Here is a 26,253-nt window from a genome sequence, read left to right on the forward strand (position 1 = left end):
TGGCCTTTAGTAAGATTTACACTGTTTTTTTATCAGAAACATTTTTAAGAAAACCCAAACAGGGATGATCTAATTATAGAAAATGGTAAAATACAGGGAAAAAAGAAAAGAGAATTCAGTATAGTAGAGGGGTAAAAGGAAAATCATAAGGCTTCCACAGAGGAATCCAAGCAACAGGGATTAAAAAAACAACAATCAAGCATAGCATATAAATTTGCAGGTGTCAAGACATACCCTGCCAATTAGAAGTGATATTTTCCTTATCTCAAAGGCTCAGCATATTGTTGAACCAAAGGCCCACTCAGGGGACTTCCTATATTGCAGGACAATCCTTTGGGCTACCAAAGCAGCTTAAACATGATTGGCCTTTCCCCCCTCCCCTACTCTCCTACTGAAGGAAAATCATAGCTCATAACACAACGGGAGGTTGGCAGAGGGTAGGATTCGAGGGAAAGTGCAGTTGCTAACAACAGAATCATTATACAAATATTCCAGAGGGGGCTTGTGTTCTGGGTTGCCAATGGACCAGAGAAATGTGACCTGCTCTTAATCTTTTCACGGCAGCTTGATGAGAAGAAACCAGCAGGGGAAACTTTTCCTGGCATAGAAGAAACACATAATTCCCTCCTACTACCTGCAGATTAGGCACAGGAGCAAATCGGAGCCATAAAGAAGCTGATTATCCTTAAGCACTCACACAACCAAGCTCCGCCATTACTAGGCACACCATAGGCACTTCCAGACTTTCCCTATTTTTAGGTGGGAATCAGTCACATGCTGGTGAATTCAGGTTGCGCAATTATAGTTGATTGGGAGTAATGCACAACAAACCCTCAGTGGGGACTATTTCCAGATACATTGCTAAGTATAGCCAGTATGGATAACCTCTGCCCTGGGGGCTTATTGCAGGCCTCCCTGTCTAGCACTCCAGACTCTCTCCAAGCCAGGTGGCGCAACCCACACTTCTCCTCAGACCACCCCCTTCACTCATCCATTGTGGGGAAACTTCCAGGTAGAAATAACAGACCTGCATCTTCCAGGATGAGCTGTTAAGTTCCTGATGATGGACCTGGAAAGATGAGGAGAGTTGTGGATGACAAGTGGAGTGGACACTTTTGTTGCTGCTGGAGTCCTAGGGTAACTGTATGGCTGTGTTGAGCTGTTTCTTTAGCTTTCCCACACGGCTACCGCAGTTGTAACAGGTTGATAGGCAGGAATTGGCAGGGGAAGCAGTGAGGTATAACATTAGGTAAAGGGACCCCTGACCATTAGGTCCAGTCGTGGCCGACTCTGGGGTTGCGGTGCTCATCTCGCTTTATTGGCCAAAGGAGCTGGCATACAGCTTCCGGGTCATGTGGCCAGCAGGACGAAGCCACTTCTGGCGAACCAGAGCAGCACACGGAAACGCCGTTTACCTTCCCGCCAGAGTGGTACCTATTTATCTACTTGCACTTTGACATGCTTTTGAACTGCTAGGTTGGCAGCAGCAGGGACCGAGCAATGGGAGCTCACCCCGTCGCGGGGATTCGAACCACCAACCTTCCGATCGGCAAGCCCTAGGCTCAGTGGTGTAGGCCACAGCGCCACCCTCTAGTATAACATTACCACCTGCTAATTACTGCAGATCAAACTGCTGCTAAGGACTAGTTCAAACAGTTGGCAAGCCCCCACCCTTCTGCTGATCTGTGTAGATGAGCTGGGCTGCCTCCTTTCCACTCATCAAACACCAATCTGATAACCATGGGCAGGTCATTTGCATATTTTGTTGTTGATGATGATGTTGAAATGGGGGAGGACATAATTGTCTTGTGGGCGATCACTCTAGCCCCTAAACTGAAGGCTAGCCACCCCTGCCATAATTAGACTGCCACAGTATACTAAAAGGGGCATTGGTTCTTGAAAAGCAAATCTTATGACATCTTTTATGGAACAAGCTTTTGAGGACCTGAGACTATTTTGTCAAATATACCGGTATGTGGTGTTCTAAATTGACAGATATAGAGGAGGAAAATGCGTAGTGAGGCAAACATTCCATAAAATTACATGAAGGAATAGGAGGTAATTGTGTGTGTGTAGGTTTGCGCCATTTCTGGGAGATAAAATGATGGCTAACACAACAGCAGTAATCATGGCTGATAATTTTATCTTTCTAGCTATGCTAATGTAATCCCTTCATTGGGGAAAATTTGACTCTTTCAATTAAATTCAAACAGAAAGAATTGGAATTTGCTGCTCCTATTTTCACAAGAAAATCAATAAAAAAATTTAACTGAGGTTCTGCAGCCCGAAGCCACCCCCCCCCCAATAAATCCTGGCTACTTCCATGTCCTATTTAGTTCGTCAACATTTGCTGGAGCCTCGCCTCTTTGAAGTTTTGCTTAGGAATTCTGACTTGGGAGATCAGGTGAGATAAGAATGGCTCTTCTCTCACACCCTCCCTGAAGATCAACTCGTTGCCAGAGCTCTGCAGGGGATTTCTGCGCCGGTTCTAACCCGGGTGGAGCAGGGACGGTGGAGCCTCTGCCGAGACCCGCGCAGGACAGGAGCAAGGGCAGACAGGACGTGGGACTGGCTCCTGGAAGTGCAGGAAGGAGGAAACCAAACAACGTTGCGCAGGTTGTGCTGCTGGCGCTGGCCACGCCTTTTTCGGAACCTGGCGGTGCGCTAGTCGTAAGGTCGCGCGCTTGCGCATAGAAAGCGTTCAGCGGAACGGGAGCTGGTGACGTTCCAGGCCCCCCTCCCGTTCCCCTTTTCATTGAGCAGAAATGGACAGTACGAGCAAGCCATCTGTAGCCACCGAGCGATGCCGGGGTGGTTAGATTTATTCGCTCTGTGCTTCCTGCTCCGAGCGGTGGCAGTTACTGGCAGCTGATCGCCCTGCGGATGCCCATCTCCTTAGCTGCCATAAGCGACCACTTGTCAGACCGTAATGCGGACGATTTTGCAGTGATCTCGGATAGATCGGTGTTGCTCCCTGGCAGGCTTCTTAGACCCATGTGCGCGCTCGCTGAGATCTTGTTAGGCTGTGCGCGTGCTTTAAACCTAGCGGGGGAGGGGTAGCTAGGTAGGTGATCTTCAAAGATCCGTGGTGCGCTGGGCGGCTCTCGGCAGTACCAATCCGGAGGTGTGTGTGTACGCGCGCGGGCGCGTTCTCGCCAGGGTTACCTGTTGTGATTTCCCCGTAGTCATATCACAGATGCCGAACGGTGGACCTCGCTCCCTGCAATCGCCCCCTACTGATAGATAGGCTTGGCCTTTGCTCGGTAGCATCAGACATTGCGAGGGTGGGTTTTGGTTTTTTTGCATTTATTTTTTTGCATTTTTCGCCCATGCAGCGGAGCGGACCTCCCGAGCTCTTGTGCCGGAAGGAGAGCTGCTGCTAAGCTCGCGTTTTTCCGAGTGGGGGCGCCGTTCCGCAAGCGGCTCCTTCCCGGAGCTTGAATGCAGTGAGGAGGCGGCGAGGCTGCTGGGCGGGCCCAGCCGTCGCAGCTGATGCTCTCTGAGGTCACCCGCTCGGCTCATCCCCGCGTCCGCCACCGAGCGAGTCTTCTCGCCTAGCTGCTGCTGCCGCCGCTGTTCTGGGCTTGGAGAAGGGGTGATTCGGGGCTGGAGAGTCGCGGTGGGGATGGTGCTGCTTTTTCTTCCCCTTTCTAACCCCGATGTTCCTTCCTCTGGCCGGGGCGTTGCGGGCTCCTACCTGGGCTGGGCTGGGCAGGGCGCTTGAAGCGAACCGGGGCTCGCAGCATCGTCCTGGGCTCCGCATGATTTAAAAACGAATCTGAAGCGAATCCCGTCCAGGCTGCCTTTGTCTTTGGCCGGGAGCATGTGGGTGAACCCGGAGGAGGTGCTGCTGGCAAACGCCCTGTGGATCACGGAGAGGGCCAACCCTTACTTCATCCTGCAGAGAAGAAAGGGGCACGGAGGAGATGGAGGCAGCGGAGGGCTAGCTGGTAAGGGGGCGAAGAGGGCTCCGAGGCGGGAGGGGGAGAAATAAGGGGCAGAATTGCTCAGTTTGGATCTTTTGGGGTGGGGGATGCTGCTACTGCTATTCTTTGGTGCGTTTATTTACATGCCATGTCCACGCCTGGTGTCTTGATGCGGGGTCTGCATTTGCAACAGGTGTGTGCATTTCACTTGAAATGCTGTTTGTGTGTTTGGAAATCCAGGATGCCGGTTTTTCTTCCTTCATATATCTATATTGGCTTGCTTAGGCTTTTATTATTGTGTATGGATGGCTATATCACCTGCATTTCAGTGCTGCTGGGGTTGGCAGAGTCTCTACTGATTACTGTTTCCTACATCCTTGTGCAGAAGACTTAGAGGGGCATCCCAGAGTCCTTTGGAAATTGCATGAAGGAAGATTTACTAATAGCACACACGGAGAAGTTTTAGGCTGCAGTCCTTGCACAATTTCTTGCAAGTAAGTCCCATTGGACTCTGTGAGACTTACTTCTAATCAACCATGCCTAGAGCGGAGGTAGATTGATAGAGTGCTTTTATAACTTACCTTCAAAGAAATTCTGTGAAGGCCACTCAGTTGTTATTTTAGATATGCTATACTGGGAGTGAAATACAGCGAGGTCTCACAGTGAGTTTGGGACTTATCAGGAATGCAGGAATCCCAAGTGAAATAATTTATTCACAGGAGCACATTGCTTCTGTCTTGCATCAAGAAAAAAATTAATTCTGAGCCATCTGGCTCAAAAGATCTAGAATGGTTTACGGCAGAGTGTCAAACTATAGTCTGTAGACCACAAGCTTCATTCAGGTGGATTATATGAAATACAAAAGAAGCAATAAAAATACAATTTAAAAACCAGCACCTATCACATCATATTAGAATTGCTGCAACAGGCATGAACTCATTAAGTGATCTGCCAAGACTCAGTGGTCTGTAGGACAGAAAGTTTGGGAAGCGCTGATTTAGGGCATGTCAGTTTCTGTGGCCTACACCAGTAAATGTGTAACATGATGAGTCTCATTTCCTCATCTCCTTTTGCACTTCACTATTTCAGTGAATCAGTTCCTCACCTACACCTAGCTTGGTTAGAGCCAGCCAACCAGTCCAAAGCTGAAATTGAGATGAACTGGACTTGCCATTCTAGAGAACTCCTTACAATTTAATATGACAGTTTGAATGTTTTAAGTGTCCTGGTTGTAGTTGTGATGTCTATTAGCCATGTATGTTTTTTGTTGCTAGCATTGATCATCTGGAAATAGTGAAGATCAGGCAAGACAACCAGGATTCAGCTTTTTAAAATTTTGTTTTACATGTGCATTGTCACTGTGTTTTATATGGCTATCCTTGGTTGTATTTTGGGTTGAATTACAATACTGGCTGCGAGGCTCTGATGGCAACTGCAAAACGTAATGTCTTAATTGGCACTAAAGGAATATAAAACCAGGATGAGGGTGGGGAAGATCCTAAAGGAATTTTAATCCTGTAGCGCTACAGTGTTGACAATTCCATCGTTCCCAAAAATGGTTGTGCATCTCTCTTTCTCCTAGTCTAAGGTTATTTTTAGGATATTTTGATTCAAGTGTCCTAGAAAGCTTTTGCAGCAAGGCTCTTCCATTAGCCACTATTGTGCATGTCAGTTGTGCTGTACTTCCCAAGGACAGTTACCGAAATGGAAATCACAGGAATGAGTCAAAAATACATTCTCAACTTCTGCTTGTTTTCAGCTTGTTTTCTTCTGCTTCCTAATCTGTATTGATATTTAATTGTATAAAGTCGAGTGACATCGGTGAAATGGCACACTTTTTCAAAAACATCCCTTGCCTCATTGTAATGTTGGGCTACTGTAAAGTAGGGTCTCGCAAATCTGAGTCACTGTAAGCATGTCTGCATTCAAGTAGCTGCTTGAGTTTATCCAGTATATAACTTGGAAAAACTGTAACACCTCAATCACTCCTTTCTTGGCCACCTAGAAAATTCACAGATGATAAATGGTTCAGATGTAAGCTTCCTAAGTCAAGCACTTCAGCCACCAAATCATGCTGGATCTGTATACTAATTTTATGATTTTGTTGAAAGCAATATATTTTATGCATGCCAATAATTCATTCCATCAGTGGCTGTTACTACATGAAATAAAGGTTTAGAAAAATGTGACCTTGCCTACAAGCAACAAAAAATGGTAACAGAATACATTTATTGTTGAAGGTGTTTGCCTGAAGGCTCAAAGACAGCCCTTTTAGAGCAGGCATATAGTCTGTGTGGCCTTTTGCGCATTGGCTATCTATGCAAATCATGGCAATTTGCAAGAAGAAGTGCAAACAAAAATAGATCTAAAGGAAGACTCAGTTTGCCAGGAAGAGATTATTTGGCCTTGGAAGTCAGCAGTATTTCAGATTAAACAGATTTTGCAAATGTAAAGAGTTTGGCTAGAGCACAGTCAGCTGCATGTAATTTCCTATTAAAATATGAAAGCAGTTGATTAGATTGGGAGGAGGAATCACAGAGTACATGCTTTGCATGTAAAAGGTCCCAGGTCCAGTCTCTGACATTTCTAGTTACAGTACTCGGTAACAAAATAGTGAAAAATCCGTAACTAATAAGAGTGACTTCCATTCAAGCTAGGCAAGGAATGAGAAGCCTTCAGATGTTTCTCACATTATCCCTGAACGTGGACCATGCTGGTTGTGCCCAATGGGAATTGGAGTCCAACAACATTTGGAGGACATCCTGTTGGCTGCCTCTTCTGCACAGCACAATTTGCTTTTAAGTCATTCAGTGCTGAAACCCGTCATAACACTTGAAAGTTTAAATTAATCACTGTGTGCTCCATTAGCATGGAATTGGTTTTTCAAATTTAGGAGTGTTCGCCCATGATGTGCATGGATGCTGTAAGTGTGCTCCACTCTTTTGTGCATTTCCTTCTTGTGATGCAAACTTCAGATCATGTACGGCAGCAATTGGCTTTCAGAGAAGCAATTATGAGAGTCCTTGCAGATTAGCATTAGAACTTGACATGCACTCCTAGTTCCCAGGCCTTACTCTCTGCTATTGTTTATGGTTCTATAACTGCTTTCAGGTACAGTCTGCAGAATACCTACATAAATGTGTTTTTAGCGGCGTCCTCCAATTGGACCTCTCAGGGAAACAAGATATGCTCTCTGTGTTTACAAGTTACATTTCTACAGAATTAGTATTTTTATAAATACAGTTTTTATGGTAGCAGTTGGATCACAGCAGAGTGTGGACTGTGGAGCTGTTTACTGCAGCCTGGGTATGTAACAGTAGTTTTAAGTTCATGAAATGGTGCCAAACATATTTCTAACACATTTGTTTAGGTGGCTTGCAGATGGCTATCCGCTGACTAGCGGGGGAATAAAATGCTCACAGAAACTGTGGTGGGAATTGTCTTCTCTCACCATTATATAGAAACAATTTATCTAACTGACACTAGTTTAGTGTGGTAGGTTGGCATTAATAGATCACCAGCACTATTTTTTAAAACAATGTCATTTTCACATATAGTATGAAATATTTGGTATACAAGGAGCTTACAGCTTAATCGTGTGCATATTTACTTCTAAGGCTCATAGAGTTCTTTGGGACGTATTCTCAGAATACAGCCTTGGGCTGCAATCCTCTGTGCTGTTAACTCGGGAAAAGCTTCACTGAACTCAAAGGGGCTTACTTCTGAGAAGGCATGCATAGGATTATGCTGTTAAATTCTTTAATGAAATGATTATTTTCCCCTTCAGTGCACCTAAATATTTCTTGCTGAGTTGAGACATTTTCTCAGTAAACTCTTAAGGGATTGACAAAGCATTTCATAATTCATTAAAACTACAAATTCTCTGTGCTGATGTTAAACTTTAAGTCTTTAAGGTGCCTACCTCTTTGTTATAGCAGCTAATAAGGATTGGTAAGAAACTGGGCCCTGGGGATATTACATCAATGCAGTTCAGTCATATACACGTCTTTAAAAAGATGTAGCAATAAAATATTTTAATTGATTTGTGTGTATAAAGTAGTTTTATATATGTATTCCTTGTTAAATCACTTAAAGATGTTTCATTGGAAGCAATTAACAAATGGGATAAAATAATAAATTAATGCTGTTTTCTCTGAAGTAGAGAAGAGTTCATGAGACTTACTCCCATGTAAGTTCATATAGAATTGTGGATGTAGTCTGCACACCATGGAGTAAACCCCATTAAACTCAATGGGACATAGTTTTGAGTAGGCACTATAAAATTGTGCTGTATATCAGGGAAATTAAAATCTGCAAAAGATGAACCAGAATTCGAGGCTCCATAAATATTTTCATCCACAAGTGGACTCTAAGAAAGAAAGAAAGATTCACGAAACTTCCATAGTTTCATTTATGTTTTTGCACTCTGTTATTTTGAACCTTCTTGTGCCCATATTAGGCAAAAAGTATATACCCACAAACTCTTAAGTTGGCAGTCTGCAAAAACGGTCTGCTCCTTTCCTTTAAATGCATCCTGCCCTTATCCTCAAATCAGAAAATGTTTAAAGTACTTTCATCCCAAGGTCACTGAAGCTACTGGCTTCATAAATCTACTGAAATGGGGGGAAACCATTTTCTGAGTACATTCTTGCCTTTTCACCCAATAGCCTAATTACTGTTTTGTGAAGTTTAAAATAAAGCAGTAGTGCATCCTTCATAGAAACATAATTTCATATATCTTACCACAAATTATTTTCTTCATATGATTTTGTAAACACCTGAAACTCAATCTCTATCATTTGTGAAATTTTATGAAACTTTATTGAAGTTACCTTTTCTTGAATCTTTAAAAATTTAAAAATTTGTGTAGCAAAAGTAAAGGGAAACTCATTAAATCTTCAGGCAAATTGGTACTATATTTAGTATTTCTAAGGGCATGTTTGGAACACCAGACCAACTAAATTAGAGAAAATAGGCACTGTGGTATCTACTTTATAGGGTTATTAGGAACCAAACTGACGAAGATTAAAAACTTTGTTTAATGTTTCAAGAGTAACAAAATCATGAACAGAAGCTATAGTAATGGCATGTTCAATTTTAGTGCCATAAGTACTTGGCTTGAATTACTTGCTTATGTTCTAGGTTAAATGAATGGCTAAAAGTCAATTAAACATGGTATTGTGAAAATGTTTTGAATTCATTGCACTTTGCAATCTCCTTGTTTTTAATTGAATTTTAATTTGTTGTTTTGCAGTACAGCAGTATCTTTGTAGAGGCAGGGTTTACTGCTTTTGATCCTCACTGTGAAGAAGTAAGGATAGATTAACAAAGGAACTTTTCATCAGCATCTTTGCAGGATTCACATATATAGAAATATTACTGTGGCCTTCATAGTAACATTTACTATGGGAAGATTTAAATGTGTGATGTTCTGATGTGTTTTGGTATAGTCTGTTGGAAGCCACTCTGAGTGGCTGGGGCAACCCAGGCAGATGGGTGGGGTACAAAATCATCTTCTACTACTACTACTACTACTACTACTACTACTACTACTATTATTATGTGCCTAGGTGGCTTTGGACAAGTTACTCTTTCTTGGCCTCAGTTGTCTAGGCATAATGGTATTATAAGGATGCTTGCGCTAAAAATATTGTGCAGAAAATGTTAAATAAGACATAGTGCAGGATTTGCTTTCAAACATCAGATAGTGTTGGCTTTCACATCCATGCAACACCAACATTTTATCCTTGGATTTGAGGGGCTGCATTTTGGTAATAAATTATCTTTTTTTAGCAGTGGGAGATCTCAGGAGAGTTATCCATTTTACAAAGTAGTTATTACTTATCCTTCTTTTTTTAGACCAAATATGTGGCCTTTTATGCTAAAGGAAGAGGGAGGTTTTGGAACTCATAAGGGGATATTAAAAAAAAAAAATCTAACAGCCTATATTTCTACGTTTAACTTTGCTGCATATTTTGTGATTTTAAATCTATTAGTGTTTTCTCACCAAAGAGTACTTGCCCTGGGAATTTCCTTGTTATACCCATTTTTCCCTCATGCCATCAGCAATTGTAAATTGCCACTAAGTCATGTGGATGACTCTTCCTGTTATTATTATTACTATTTAAATGAGTAAGCCTATTGACCATATGGCTTGTCTTGTGAAATGAAGGGAAAATTAGCAACCATAATACAGCCAAAAGGAAACAGCTGTTGTGATTTGTTTGTCTATTTCTTTTTAGTTTTCTTGATGAATAAGATTCCTTGGTGTAGAATAGATTTCAATCTCCCTGTGCTAAAAGAAAGTTGGTGAGAAGTTTGAAAATGCAATAATAGCATATCTGATGGGCTCAGAAAATTTCTAAATCCCACTGCTATACAAGGAGAACAGGAGGGATGTGTCAAGTCTTTGCTTATGCCTAGCCATGTATCCTAGCCCTTGTCAATGTACATTTTGAGCTATGTAACTTGTACTCTTGAGTTGGTCTGAGACCATGTGCTAATTTCATTAATAATCTGGGGATATCCAAAGCATAGAGTCGGAGTTCTTCATCCAAGGATGAGAGCGGGGACAATGTACTGGTTCTGTATAAGACAAAGAAGAAGAGCTCGTGTATATCATTGAATATCCCATGGTCCTTTGTCATTTTCCCTTGATGGAATACTTGGCGAACTTGCCAATCTGTCAGGAACAAATTGCTGAAACGAAAAGCAAAACCATCAAAATATGTTGATAGGCAAGTGAAGACATGTTTAGCAGCAGCAGGCATGACCTGGCACCAGAAAGGATTCATGCAATTATAGTTAATTATGTGCATATAAAATATGCAGATTGAATGGAGCCACAGAGTTTTGAAAGTGCTCCAAAAATAACCTTTGGTGCTGGACAGAATTGCCTGATCGCCTCGGTTTGATTTCAGCAAGATATTCCTGTAATATGGGACTTGTTAGGTTCAGAACTGACTGGTTTTCTACCTGGACGTTGCTGTACTGTTGGGGCAACTCTTAAGGCATGAGAAACTGCTGTTTTCAGTATACAGATGTAAATCTTTGCTGTTGTTAAGTCTCCTCTTAGTCATCCTGTTTAAATGTGTCAAATGTCAGAGGTGTGGACTTCAGCTACATTGCAACATGCAAGCAGCACCAGCTTGGATGAGCATTTAATGCATTTTTGTATTGATTGTTTTACATTTTCTGGTTTTAATTGTTTTTATTTGTGGTATTTTTCTCTGGTTAAGTCACTTAGTAAAAAGAGACTAACGAATCAATATTAACAAATGGCAGCAACATCTTTACTTTCAGAATTTCCCCTTATGAATAAGTGAAACTCCTCTGGACTCTTCTTGTCCACCCCCAAATCCATTGTTGGGAGCAACTTCACTTGGTTACCTAGGTGTTGCCTTTTCTGCTTGCAGGCATGAGCATGAATAAAAGCCTGGGGAGTACTTAAGAGTGTGTAAGCGAACATAATTAACTAGAAGATTCCATACTGCTGTATTTGGGGCAGTGTGTCTCTGAATACCGGTTGCTAGGGGATTCAAATGGGGATGATGCTGTTATGCTTATGTCCTGCTTATGAGCATCCCTCAGACTTCTGGCTGAACACTGGGGATACAGGATGCTAGACTTAACAGGCCTTTGGTCTGATCCAGCAGAGCTCTGTCTTGTGTTGTTATTTTCACTTTTTCCCATCTACATCTAAAATAACCAGTCCATGATGCTGCTGAATAATTCTTTCTTCCCTCCTGCATTTATAACTTCCAGTGTTATTAAGGACATCTGTCCTTTCCTCCCAGTAGATAGAAATCTATAGAAATACTGTATAGAGTTAGAAGGGACCCAAAGGGTTATCTCGTCCAAACAGAAGGAATCAATTGGTGAAGAACACTTGGCAACGTTTTTGGCAGTCATTTGCAGCTGTTCTTGGGCTTAGCTCTGTACTGCCATTTCCTGGCTGTGCTCCTTTCCAGTGAATATCCTGCAGTTGTAAGAGACTGGCATGCTCAAAGTGCCACCATGCTGAATAGTCTTGAGTCAGGCCCTAATTTCCCTGCTGATTACTTCTTGTTCAAGTGCACTAACGGACAACATGGGAGTTGGGGAGAAGATTCACACTAACTCCACAATTTTTCTACAATTCTTGGTCACGAGATTATATCTTAATTGCAGCAAATGTAAGTGGTGGGTTAGAGGGGAAAACAGGACACAATGTTAAAATTCTAAAGCCTGCAGGGTCTTTTGTTTGTTTGTTTGTTTATTTGCATGCATGCATCCTGGAGTATTTGCAAACTTGTTCAAGCTGCCCTACTGTGGCTTTTGAATTCTCTCCCCCCCCAAAAAATTTTTTTAATTCATTTTATAACACAAATAAAGAACACAAACAGAAAAACAAACAACACAAACAGATTCTTGTCTTATCCTTATTTTTCTAAACATTGTTAGGTGGGCTTCCCCAAGTCCCACCTATCTGATTTTCATTTTACTTCATCTTTAGCAGTTTACATATATCATAATTTCTAACCATCTTTTTTTTTAATCACACTTACTTTAACAATAAAAAACTTCACATTTTATCACTTACAAATAATACTATTTTAAAATACACTATCTTCTAACCCCACAGCCTATATCCACTTCCAAAGCTATTCTAAGATTTAAATATTAACATATTTTTTTCAAATATTCCTTAAACTTCTTCCAATCTTCTTCCACTATCTCTTCTCTCTGGTCTCAGAGTCTCTTGGTGAGTTCGGCAAGTTCCATATAGTCCATCATCTTCATCTGCCATTCTTCAATAGTTGGTAAATCTTGTTTCTTCCAATTCTTCGTTAGCAATATTCTCACAGCTGTTGTGGCATACAGAAAAAAAGTAACATCCTTTTTGGGGATTTCATCCCCCACTATACCAAGTAAAAAGGCTTCTGGTTTCTTAATAAATGTGTTTTTCAACACTTTTTTCAGTTCATTAAGTACTTTCCCAGAAGTCTTTTACCTTGGGGCACGTCCACCACATGTGGTAAAAGGTTCCTTCTTTTTCTTTACATCTCCAGCATTTATTATCATGAGTATGATACATTTTTGCTAACTTCGCTGGTGTTAAATACCATCTGTACATCATTTTCATCAAATTTTCTCTTAATACATTACAAGCTGTAAATTTGATTCCTTTTTTCCACAATTTCTCCCAATCCACCATCATGATATTGTGCCCCACATCCCTGGCCCATTCAATCATTACAGGTTTCACTTGTTCACCTTTCGTATGCCATTCCAGCAATAAATTATACATCTACCCCAAAGGACCAACACAACTGCTTATGATTTTCATATACAATCTGAGATACTTCCCAGTCTCCTTCCAGGTTGTTGATTCTCACTTGGGAACCTGAAATCTTGAAACACCCATAGCTGCTTCTTGGCATGTTTTGCTTCTTTGATAGAGGATCATTCAAGTGTAAGAGAGTTTGCTGAGCTCATGCTTCCTGATGAGTAAATGTGCTCAGCCAGTGATATGATTACTCGCTTTCGTTGAGTACACATCATACATTTAAAGCACATGCCCCCAGCAAAGAATCATGGGAACTGTAGTTTAAGGGTGCTGGGAATTGTATGTCAGGTAAACTACAGTTCCTAGGATTCTTTAGGTGAGGGGAAATGTGCTTTAAATGTATGGGGTACTTAGCCCCCCAGGCTTCCTTTCCCCTATGGCTGATTGAGGCACTTTAAAAAATCTTATGCACTGGGATTTTACATTCCTGGGCAGATAGCCAAGTTCACCACAACATTGCTTTGCCTTTCCACGAAGCCCTATATCAGTGGACATGTTCACTAAGCATGTTCCTATAAGACAGGGTGGGCAGCTTATCAAATAATAGTGAATTACATCAGATTCCCTCCCCACCCCCATTATGTACCAAGATCAAATTGCAACCACAAAAGCTAGAAAATTACTTTTTACAATGAAAGCTGATACTCTCAGAATGCTAAATGAGTGCATTAGGTGTATGGGGCTCACTTGCAGACCAAACGATGCAAAGCACTCAGAGGACCAGCTCAGAATGCTGGGTATGCATATTTTTTTGTTCTGTGCTTTCGTGTTTGAAAACCTATCTGTCAGGACTTTCAGGTTCTCTGAGGCTCATCATAGTTCGCGTGCTGAGCCTCTAACATTGCACCGAGTCTCTCTCTTCTAAAAGTTTGAAGCAGTTGACCCTGAGGGAAACACCTTGCCAAACACAGCAGAGTTCAGCTAAAAAGCCTCTTCAACCCCCAGGGAACCTTATAAGGTGACTAGCGCTGGAAGATTCTTCGTGACAAAATCAGTCATGATTTTGTTTCCTTTTACCCCTATGTGGGCATCGCAAGACACACAGGAGCCTTGAGAGAGCAAAATGTTGGCACCTCAGTTAGACAGGAGGGAGTCAACCCAGATTTCCCTTCTTCATCTCCATCTAGCCCTGTGCCCAACCCCAACCCCCCAGCCACCACCTCTTCCTTCTGCTGGTCCTGCTCCCCTCCTTCTTTTCCACTAGTAGCTGCCTCTTTCTCCTCAGCCACTGGGTCCATTTGTGACATTACAGGGAGTCTGTACCCAATGGCAACAGCTGGGGAACGATCTGCACAGCTTTCTATTATCTGTCTTGCGGTGGTGTGTGTGTATCGAACACTACTTAGATATATTTAAAGATAAAGGGACCCCTGACCGTTAGGTCCAGTCGTGGACGACTCTGGGGTTGCAGTACTCATCTCGCTTTACTGGCTGAGGGAGCTGGCGTGCAGCTTCCGGGTCATGTGGCCAGCATGACTAAGCTGCTTCTGGCGAACCAGAGCAGTGCGCGGAAACGCCGTTTACCTTCCCGCCAGAGCGGTACCTATTTATCTACTTGCACTTTGACGTGCTTTCGAACTGCTAGGTTGGCAGGAGCTGGGACCGAGCAACGGGAGCTCACCCTGTCGCGGGGATTCGAACCGCCAACCTTCTGATCAGCAAGGCTCTGTGGTTTAACCCACAGCGCCACCCGCGTCCCATCTAGATGTATTTAGAAAGCCATTTATTTAGAAATAGAAGCTGGGTTTCTTAAGGCCTACTGCTCTCTTCATTACTTTCACGAGTGGTCTATGGAAAAAGCTTGCCAGCTTCTGACAACCGTGAAAGGCGCAAACACAGTGAGAGGGATGGCTACCATCCAGCAGCATCACCCAGGCATCTCCACTAGCTTCTGCCAATTTCATCTCTGACTTCAGTCACCCAACTTCCACTGGCTTCCTCCCATGAATGTTGACTGGTTCACACATGCACCCTTCACCTGGAGAGCGGCCTCTTGAATGCGTAATTCCCAGGCACACCACATCCAGAGGGTGACCTATGCCGCCTCTGAATTTACCCAGACACACACCATTTGTTTCAAACACATTCAAAGCTTGACATTTGCACAGACACATTCATTAATCGGCCATTCTCCATTCATTCACATATAAACCCCAGCTTCTATCCACAAATAGGCACATAGTTTCTGTTCGGCTTCCAAAGGTGAATTTCAGCCAGTTTATACCTACAAATATCAGCCTGCTTCAGACTTGCAGCATCCACCAACATCCAAATACGAACTCCACCAGCTTCCACCCAACAACATCTGTCAGCTTCTGCTACCAGACAGCAGACAGCTTCTAGCTATGGATATCATCTGGTTTCAAGCCACAAAAACTTGCCTTCTTATTGATCCACAGCATGCTGCTGCTGAATGATTATGGTAGTTTGTTCCATCTGCTAGCTTGCCTTGGCATGGAAGGAGACCACCCAGTGCTGAACACCACAGCTATTTCCCACTGTGTTCTCTTTGGGAAGTAAAACTACTTTTGCCGTGGTTTTCCCCTTGGTTCACCTTTATGGATCCACTCAGTTGCCATGTGCTTTGTGACATCACAGGCAGTCCACAGCCAATGACAACAGCTGGGGAAGCATCATCATCACCTCAGCTCTCACAATGGTGAGCACAGCTCAGCAGTGATCTGTTCCTTTGCTTGTTTACTATTAAAATGTTGTGTTGCCCATGTTATACTGATGTCAGGGAAGGGCACTGCTCTAGCTAAAGTGAAATTTATCAGTACGTATAGCAATAAAACTGGTTAGTGGTGGGATGTGGGTCTGTGTGAGAAAGGAAACAGAAAAAGGAAGAGTCATGTCTCATTTGTTTGTGTACATGTAAAAGGGAAACAGAATAGGTGTATATAACTGTGGTTTTGAGTGCTCTGTGTGTTGTGTCGTGTCTGTGTTTTGTAGTGCTTATGTTGGAGTTCCCTGCCTATACCAAAAAGCAATCTATTCCCTAAATGTGTGTGGAGTCATTTCTGTTCATATTTGCTAAGGAATGAGGCCTACCTTGTTCAGTGGGACTTACTTCCTTAAACGTTTACGCAGAATTGAATCCCAGAACTTCATTCTCTTTTTCTTTTTTCTTTAGTTGGCTTTTGTATTCCATTTTATGCCAGTGTGTTTTTAACGTCATTCTAGTAATGTTTTTGCTTCAGTTTGAGATTTTATGGTGTTTGTATTTGGGCAATTTTATTTGTTGTTTGTTTGTACTTAAAGTCTACCATTCACCAAAAAAAACCCAGCAACCCCACATTAAAATAAATCAAACAATAAAAATGAAACAAAAAAAGCAACAACAAAACAGCAGCACAAAGTAACAGTGCACAGCAATACAGGATTATTGTATTTACATGTACATTTTACTGACTATAAAAACTGGCCAGAGGACTTTGGCTGATGGGAGATCTAAATATAGCATAAAATAAATAGAAAACAAAGGTGGGGTTGGAAATTGTGCTCCTTTTTATAGCTGAATGTATGTGCAGATGAGAGATGAATCTCCTTTCCCTTAGCTGTGTCACTGTAGCTACTTTGCTACCTAATACAAACTGAGCTGGGGGGAGGGGTGGAATCATCTGGAACACAGAACTTTGAGTATAACTAGATCCACTCACCTGTGTACTGTGTTCTGTAGAACAAAATAATAGACCCCTTCAGTTTTGTATCTAAACAGGGCAGATAGAATAAGCATAGCTCATCTGGCTATGGGAAGGCAGAGCAAGAGCTGAGGGGGTGGGGCAGGTTTCAAATGTTGCCAAGGGCTGCTAAAAAGGGCCTTGGGGGCTACATGTGGCTCTTGGACGCCATGTATTGGACCACCCTGCCCTAAATGCTGGAGATAATGGTTCTAGCCTCCTTCCACTACAAACTAGCTTCTATGTGCAGGGATTTGTCTTCTGATTATTGATAATTATTATTTATGGAAGAGCATTTTAAAAAGTGGTACAGTCCACAAATAGGTTTTCCACTGATATTTCTTATTAAATGACATTTTAAGTAGAGAAAGAGATGCACTGAGTTTTGTTGTTCTCTATCAGCCTCCAGATGGCCAAGCTATAAAAGGGGATTAATTATCCTGCATATGTGAACACAGAGTCTTTGTCTTAGCTCACTTCATTTATTTTTTTTCTGTTTTGCATATGCCATGAGTTCTCTCTCTCCCATTGACTCACTGATGACCCCTGGGATAGTCTCATCTGTAAAATGGGCCATTTTCTTGGGACGGAAAGGAAAATTTACTATACATTTCCTATGATTTCTAGTTGTATTTTGATAGGGATCATATTGCATGATGGCATGGAACTTGTGAGGATTTACAGTGCTTTTTGCAGATTCAGATTTCACTTACAAGGAATAGTTTTATGCTTCAGGAGTTTTGTGAAAGAAAGCTGTATTCAGTCTCTTCAGTATAGAGAATAAAACTCAAGCCAAGCTGTATTAATCAAGTATCTTTTTAAAAAATTTAAAATGTATTCCTGACAAACCTACAAACAGGTTAAAAACTGAGAGAGCTGATATTTTTAATCCATTGCTGGGGGGGGGGGTGACTTTCTGGCAGATTTTCTCATTCCCCAGTCTTGATGGCAGCTGAGGGCAAATGCCTGCTACTATTTCAGCAATAAATGAAAAGAAAACAGGTTTAGTAACTAAATCACACGATTGTGCAATAAACTACTAACTACCTTGTTTAAATCTGAAAAAGTAAATGCATTAGTTGGTAGTAGTAAACATGTATAGGACTGGGAGAAAAGTGTGGTCTCCTGAAAATGCCTACTCCAATCTTATACATACTGATTTGTGAGTAATGCCCATTAAATTTAGTGACTATGGTTCATGGGATGCAGCTGGTAATTAAGGCTGTGTCTGCCCTTGGGTTGCCATTTTCTTGCTGGTTCTATTTCTGCCTCCCAGCTGCCATTTTGTAATTTACTCTGCTGGGGGATGCCAGGTCTCTGGTTAAAGAAATAAAATAAAATTGCACGACAGGGGGAGAGAAAGCAGTTGTTTCTGTTAAGTATTGTTAAAATGTCACTTGGGAAAGAAGTATGATGTAATATTTAAAGGCTCAAGTCTTGATAGCTTTTTCTAAAGTCTAGCAGATTTGTAGTCCAAGCCTTGCTTTCATTCTCAGTGTGAAAGGAAACAGTTGGGTTTCTGCTGTGGCGGATCAGGCTGTTAATGAAGAAATCTTCACTTTTGGAATTTGGCTAGTATTCAATGCAATTCGTAACTCATTACAACGTGTTGAGCATTGTCTCTTTGGAGAGCTGTTACTTGAGAAGATTACCAACAAGCTAAAAGTTGCATCCTCATTATTGAAGTTCCCAGTTGTGATTAACCTTATTGCATGAAATTGTAACGTCCCTAGCCTTCGGAGCACTTTCCACTGTTGCAATGGGAGTCTTTTTTAAAAAATTGTTCGTTGCGGGTTGGGGGGCTGATAGTTCGAAAGAATCATTAAGTCTTCAAGTCATTAAGACCTGAATTACACGATTGTGCAATAAACCTATGCATCACTAGCACATAACTGTACATGTGCTTTTGGTTTGCCAAGCTACAGTAGCCTTGGTTGAAAGAAATAGGGACCCCCTAGATTAAAGTCACTTGAGTAAAAGTCATATGAACCGCAACATAAACCATTGTGGATTTTGTTGTTGCTGTTGTTGGTTCTACTGACCTCCTATGAATTATCAGCTGACAGAGACTTGACTCCAAAGCTGACACATTATGGTGGCAAGTATGACCAGTTTTCCAGGAAGCATAATACTGTATATGGCTGGATTTTACTCTTGAATGTAGCAATATATGTAGCTGATTAGTTCTTCAGTCAGTCTAAAAGCGACAAAAAATGAGGGAATATCAGACTTCTGTGATCAACAACCCATTTTCCTCAAAATGAGAAAGTTTGCAAACTATTATACTCAAATCATGAAATAATACTGTTTTAAAAATCTCATTCTGTTTTGAACTTTCATCAGTTCCACTGTAAGTTATGCATTGCCCTATGCCAAGAATTCCATGGCAACTGTGATGCCTTGCAATGGTGCCATATGATGAATAGAAAAACCTGACTGTTCCTAGCATGCAACTGCATGTGATACGGTTTTCAAAACTTTAAATGTGTTTACCTAAGCACCAATAAAGTAGTGTTTGGAGTAAATTGTGTGTTTCCAGTTGAACCTAGTATATTAAATCTCTGATGTCGTACGTTTACATGTGTTGGATCCATGTAATCAGACATATTTCATGGTAAGGTATGTTTCATTCATAAAAGTTAACCAGGCATCGCTGGGGGGGGGGGGAATGAAATATTTAGGGGATGTAAAAGGTTTTTGTATTATCCAAGTAAAGCAGGGTTCTGGAAATAGGTGGGGGGAGGCCTTGAAACAGAAGCAGATTTGAATTTCTCACACCAAAAGAAACCCACATTTTTAAGGCCCTCTCATGGAAGAAATTTGCAATAATTAAGTTTCACCCCCTAAAATGGTATTCCTTGCTGTGGTGTGTCAGATAGCTGCTGCACCTGCTACTCCTTCCTCTCCCTCTCCCAGGACGATGTCTACAAAGGCGCATTGCAAAGGTCTCAGACAGTCCTGAGTTGAAACGTCCATCCCTTGTCCTGTGCCCAACTGTGCTAAGGCTGCCTCTGATGCCGATTGCTCTGCAGAGAATATGCATCAGAGGCAGAGCTGGTTCTTGAATACATTTTCAGCTTGACAAGAAAATGTTTGGGAAAGCGCTCACTGAAGCATTTTCTTCATGCACAACAAAGGCTGAAGAAGGGACAAGCAAGGTCAATCTCTCAAATTATGCTCAATTATTTATTACACTGTGCTCTTATACGAACAGAGTGTAGTTCAATATGTTAACGCCACACAGGCTACACCTCCCTCTTATTGACTGAGACTAAAAACAAAAGGGGGTAGAGGACTAATGGGTATGAATAGAGGAGTGGAGAGATTACTTACTCCTGGCCAAAGGACTATGAACAGATGCATTTCCAGAGGAGAGAGATCAACCGAGTGCCTACTAAATGTTTCATTTTAATTACGTGGAGAAATTTCTAATGCTGGTTTGCACTCTGTAGTAACTGGAATGTGGCTATGTCTCTGTGTTGGTGGCGGTGTTTAAAAACAATATTTTGAGCTATAAGGAAACCAGGATGTGGCGAGGCATGGCTATCTCCCAAATTAGAAGGCTGAGAAATGACCTGTGACTAGTTAACCGTTCAGATTGTGCATGGCCCGAAAGGTTTTGTGATGACTGGGTAAAATTGTGACAGATCAAACAAAGAGCCAAGCAGTAAAGTTCTAGAAGAACTGATTTTAGTCAGTAAAAAAGGTAAAGGTACCCCTGCCCGTACGGGCCAGTCGTGTCGGACTCTAGGGTTGTGCGCCCATCTCACTTAAGAGGCCGGGGGCTAGCGCTGTCTGGAGACACTTCCAGGTCATGTGGCCAGTGTGACAAAGCTGCTCTGGCGAGCCGGCACCAGCGCAGCACACGGAAACGCCGTTTACCTTCCCGCTATAAAGCGGTACCTATTTATCTACTTGCACTTAGGGGTGCTTTCGAACTGCTAGGTGGGCAGGAGCTGGGACTGAAAGACGGGAGCTCACCCCGCCGCGGGGATTCGAACCGCTGACCATGCGATCAGCAAGCCCTAGGCACTGAGGTTTTACCCACTGCGCCACCCGCGTCCCTGATTTTAGTCAGTAGGGTGGATCTAAAGAATGGTGAATAGAAGAAGTAAGTTAGCTACCACTGCTGTTAAGCACTTGTTTAAGCACTAAGAGAAGAGTTCATTCAGTCAGTTACCTATATAAACCTGGTTACCTATATAAACTTGCCTTTCATGCTGATTCTCTTGTTAATTTTGTCTCTTTCAAATTGCTCAGATTAGCACTTTAGTTTCACATCACAATCTAAGGCCAACAATCTAGTCACTGTATCTTCAGATATTAAATATATCTTTCTTATCTGTTTTTTTAAAAATATCTGGGCTGGAATGTTCTGTTAAGTTCATGTATCCAGCAGTACTGTTCACCACTGAATTCCTTTCCCCCCTCTAGGTCTTCTTGTGGGAACTCTTGATGTTGTGCTGGATTCAAGTGCAAGGGTAGCGCCATATCGAATTCTATACCAGGCTCCAGACTCTATGATATATTGGACTATTGCCTGTGGTAAGTATTTTAACAGTGGCTAAAATTACCAGTTTCTTAGAGGGCTGGATGTTCCATGTAGCTCATAGGAGTACTGAATTGCATACTGTCTTGATGACAGGCATGCCCTCACTTACATGGGGCCCCCACATGAATAAGTGAAATGACATAAAGTGGGGAGCACCCCACTTTAATAGGGAGGGTCCTCAGGGAGGAGAGAGAGAGAGAGAGAGAGAGAGAGAGAACGAGATTTATGTGTGCCGCTGGGGCTGTTGCCTGGAAGCCGCTAAGGGCCGCTACCTGGCCTGTCCCAAGCCTTCTCTTGATCGGAGCCCTGGAAGGAAGACCAAATTATTTATTTATTTTGCAGTGACCCATATAAACGTCTTCTGTGAGTGGAAGACGTGTAAATGAGGGGGTTGCCTGTACAGTGATACCTCAGGTTAAGAACTTAATTTGTTCTGGAGGTCCGTTCTTAACCTGAAACTGTTCTTAACCTGAGGTACCACTTTAGCTAATGGGGCCTCCTGCTGCCACTGCGCCACCGCCACGCAATTTCTGTTCTCATCCTGAAGCAAAGTTCTTAACCCGAGGTAATATTTCTGGGTTAGCGGAGTCTGTAACTTGAAGCGTCTATAACCTAAAGCGTCTGTAACTCGAGGTACCACTGTACTGTGTGATGACATCGTACTTGAGTAGCAGGTCATTTATGAGATCCAGGGTCTGAAATGCTAAAAATTTATTTTCCATTTAATCTTCTGTAACTATCAGACCGGGCAATTAACCCCATCAAGCATTTCTCTGTATCATGACATTGCTGTTACTAGATTTTATCCAGATTTACTCATGCTTACATTAGACCAGTTGAAAGCAGTGGGTACAAATTAGTCATGACTAAACCCCATTGATTTGCATGAGTGTACTCAAAGCACGACTGAGTCTGGATCCAACCCATTGTGTTGTGTTGTAGTTTGTTGTAATCTAGTGAGATTATATTGAGCAATGGCTGTGGTGTATTGTAGATCTAATACTGTCAAACTCTTAAAACACTTAAGAACAGGATACCAAGCTGTGTATAGATTCTGTTCCCACATTTCCTCTCTTACGTGGAATTTTTTGCTCCCTTTCCTTGTAAGCATTGATTATGACAAGGGTAATAAACTCTGGCTAGTATTAGCTATTTTGACATTGTTGCAGTTTTATGTAACGATCAGCGCCCATTGGGGGTGATCAGCATGGCGATCAGCACCCATTGGGGGCCATTGGTGTGGTGATCAGTGTCCATCCAGGGGGGCAGGGCAGCGATCCACCCAGGGGGATTTTGTCACCCCCCTCAGGGATGACACCTGGGGCGGACTGCTCCCACCACCCCCCTTCCTACGCCCCCTGAGTGCAGGTACAGGTGGGCCACACTTTTCATTAAATAATGTGTCTCTTACATTCCTTTTATGAAAATATATTTGAGTGCCCCAATTGTCTTTCCCGTAACAGAATTTGCTAGTGGAAAGAAGGGAACAAAGCTGAGAAATATTAGTATTTTTCTTTCTTGGGGAAAAAATAATACATTCCTGTTTCAGAATAAATTAAATTCCTGAGAATAGCAAGCAGGAACAACAACAGCAACAACAAAAAGTTTTGAAGTGTGATGGCAGATGTATCCATATTTAGAAATAGTGAATAGTAACCTCAGCTATAATAATTCATATATAAAAAATAATTCAGATGATGACTGCAGAACAGATACTGTGATGTTAATGGGATGGTAACTCTGCGTTTTATTGCTCCACAGGAGGCAAGGCATCATCATTTTGCATCTCTCTGGCGATTTTAAGTGCATTACCTATATGTTGTGTTATGGCTCTTTTGTAGGTGTGTAAAAAGCTATGGAAAGAATAACTCGGTCTTTAAAGCCACATCCGGAGTTATAACAATACAATTTCATGCAGTAATTGCAAGCAAAGCCCAACATGATGATCACATATGGGCCTTTGCTGCCGCTGTTTAAATTATGTAGGCTCTCAGAAATGATTTGTGTTGAAAAGGCAGAGCAGAAATGCCAGGCCTCCCTGGAAGCTGCAGAGAATGATCTCATTCCTCATCAGCCGAGCTGGGCTGGAGATAAGCTTATGCTTGCAATTCCCAGGAAATCATTTCACTACTGTGTTAGCTTTCTAATTTTGTGGCTAGGAAATAATTGATTTGCACATACCTATGCCTTCCTGGCACTGTTGTAGCAAGCTCTTTGAGTGATTTATATAATATGTACTGTATAACTTCTATTCATTCAGGAGTTCAGTGTAATCTATGGGCATAATTCTGTTGACATGAATCACTTAAATCCCATTGATTATAATAGGAGGGAGTTAAGCCCACTTTCTTAGTAAGTCCACAAATTATTTTAGCCTTTGGGGGGCTAGCAGAGGATGGACTATGAGCTTTCTCCCTCCCCTAGCAGTACACTGTATTTTACCTTGGACACAGAGGATGGGGATTCTGTTTTCTGACATGCTCCATGGTTTCTATGCTGGGTTTAAATGAGGGATGGAGCACTCACCTGCATGAAATTCATTGTCTGCCAAACCTAGCAGGCAAGTACTTAAATGCAAGACTAAGTGAGGTACACACTTAAATGTATCTGATTAAATTGTACCCTATTTACAGAAAGTATTTGCAGGGCAATTATTTCCAAAACTAGAAGAGGGAGCTTAGAGGTCTGTCCTTGTTTCTACATTTGGGTCAGGGGGAAGAGACAGTGCTGCCAAGTTACTTCAACAATAATGTTCTAACTTCTATAATGCCATTTAGAAGTGACTCTAAATTATTACCATTCTAGGAGAAAACCAAGGGCTCAAGGATAAGCAGAAAAATTAGTTTGCAGAAAACTGCCAGTCCACAGATCATGTAGGCCCAGTTGTTAAGATCATTTGGCCCCTGAATGCCGCTCTCATGTCTCCTATACTTTCATGCCCCTGGAAGGAAACTCACAAGCTTTCACTTCCTGTTTCAAACAAACCACAGTTTCCCACGTTATCCAAGTTCATATAACTCTGGTTTGTTTTAAACTATGAGTAGTAAGAACAAGCCAGGATCACACTATGGTTTCATTTCCTGCCTTGTTTGGAAAGTATAGGCAAACTACACACCCTCAAGTTCAGACCTCATGAGGAACTGTGATTTGTTTAAGACAGGAAGTGAAAACTTAGCAAGGCGTGCTAAGGAGGGGAGGGAATGTACGGTTAAGTACGGAATATGGGGTTGTGACGTGATGGAAGCCAGAGCGCACAGAAATGCCATTTTCCTTCCCGCCCCAGCGGTACTTATTTATCTACTTATTTATTTATCTTGTTACAACTGAAGTGGGCCATGGTGTTCTGTTGAATTAAATTACTCTTCTGTGCTGGTTTGCTTTAAAATGCACAGTATTCTCTTTTTGGGTTTGTTCTGTTTTGTTTTGGTTATCCAATAAACATACTGTTGCACACCTATCCATAAATATATTTATTTATTTTTGCTTTATGATGATCAAATTACAGACATGATCTAGCAATTTATCCTGTTCTTGTCTTAGGTTGTTCAAGGAAAGAAATAACTGAGCACTGGGAATGGCTTGAACAGAATTTACTACAAACTCTTTCGATCTTTGAAAATGAAAATGACATAAACACATTTGTCAAAGGAAAAATACAGGTAGTGTATATATATTGTCAGCACAGTTAATTATCCTCATGACCAGGAAAAAACTATTATGCAAGCTTGTCCTTTATACTTGATTTGCTGGTTTGTGTACTTCTCTGTTTTGGTAAGCACAGATTCCAGTGAGCTTCATTATCTAGTTTGAGGAAGCAGGCATAAGTGGAAACAGACACATTGGTATTATCAAGTTGCATAGATAAGGGTGAGATCACATAGCTATCTTCAGGTTTGTCAAGGGACTTATGCTGGCCACGTGGAATTTCAGAATTTTTATCTTGTAACAGCACAACACCTCCCCATCAACACATCACTCTTTTTTTCTTTTTAACCTTTTGCAATCAGTTTACCAAAACAGGTTTACCATGTGGCTTGTTTGAGAGGGAGTAAGGCCAGGTCCTTTCTTAGCAGACAATATCTAGTTTGTTTGGTACTTTGGGAAATCCATATGGCCAAGATCTAATCTCTTGAGATGCCCTGTGTAGGTTAGATTTAACAATTAAGGTTTTGTCTTGCAGCACTCTCCTCTTTGTTGCTTTGGTAACTTAGAATAGCAAAGAGCCTTGTGATATCTTAAAGGCTAAAATCGATAACACGGCAACACAGCTGAAATGACAAAAGCTTTTGTTTGTCTTTAATATGCCACCATTTGTTTGGCAACAAACTAACATGGCCATTCCTCTGGAAATTGTTAGTGTGATTTATGTGCATCCTGTGGTTTCTGAAGGCAATAGAACAGCCTTTCCCAACCTTGGGCCCCCAGACTTTCTTGGACTGCCATCACCCCTCACCACTGGCCTAATGAAAGTTGTAGTCCAACAACAACCGGAAAGACTCCAATGGAACATACGGACCAGGGGTGTGGCCTTGCAGAAATTGCTGGACTACAGCAGTGGCAGACTTTGGGCTTTCAAATTTCAGCAGCACCCTGTGCAATGCCAAAATTCAGTGCCCCCCACCTCTTGCTTACTGTTTTACACCATTGTTGTGGTATCCTCTCGGCTCAGCGCCCATTGCTGGCAAACTGGTCACGCTTTCCTAAATCCACCTCTAACTTCTGCTCTCATTATCCTTGACCATTAGCCATGCTGGCTGGGGCCTATGG

At 42.0% G+C, this 26,253-nt stretch overlaps 1 protein-coding gene across 2 annotated transcripts in view; it reads left to right on the forward strand.

Annotated features, from left to right (window-relative positions):
- Nucleotides 1–2,695: 2,695 nt before the first annotated feature.
- Nucleotides 2,696–26,253, forward strand: part of TBC1D9 (TBC1 domain family member 9) — a 50,292-nt gene continuing 26,734 nt past the window's right edge. The window contains exons 1-3 of one of the 2 annotated variants that reach the window (XM_083570992.1): nt 2,696–3,950; nt 21,369–21,479; nt 25,027–25,145. In XM_083570992.1, the coding sequence (XP_083427118.1) occupies nt 3,824–3,950; nt 21,369–21,479; nt 25,027–25,145 (357 nt within the window). In that variant the 5' untranslated portion in view covers nt 2,696–3,823. The remainder of the gene's footprint in view (nt 3,951–21,368; nt 21,480–25,026; nt 25,146–26,253) is intronic. The other variant, XM_083570991.1, reaches the window with a different exon arrangement.

Source organism: Podarcis filfolensis (assembly GCF_964270895.1).
Source record: "Podarcis filfolensis genome assembly, chromosome: 9".
Taxonomy (NCBI): Eukaryota; Metazoa; Chordata; class Lepidosauria; order Squamata; family Lacertidae; genus Podarcis; species Podarcis filfolensis.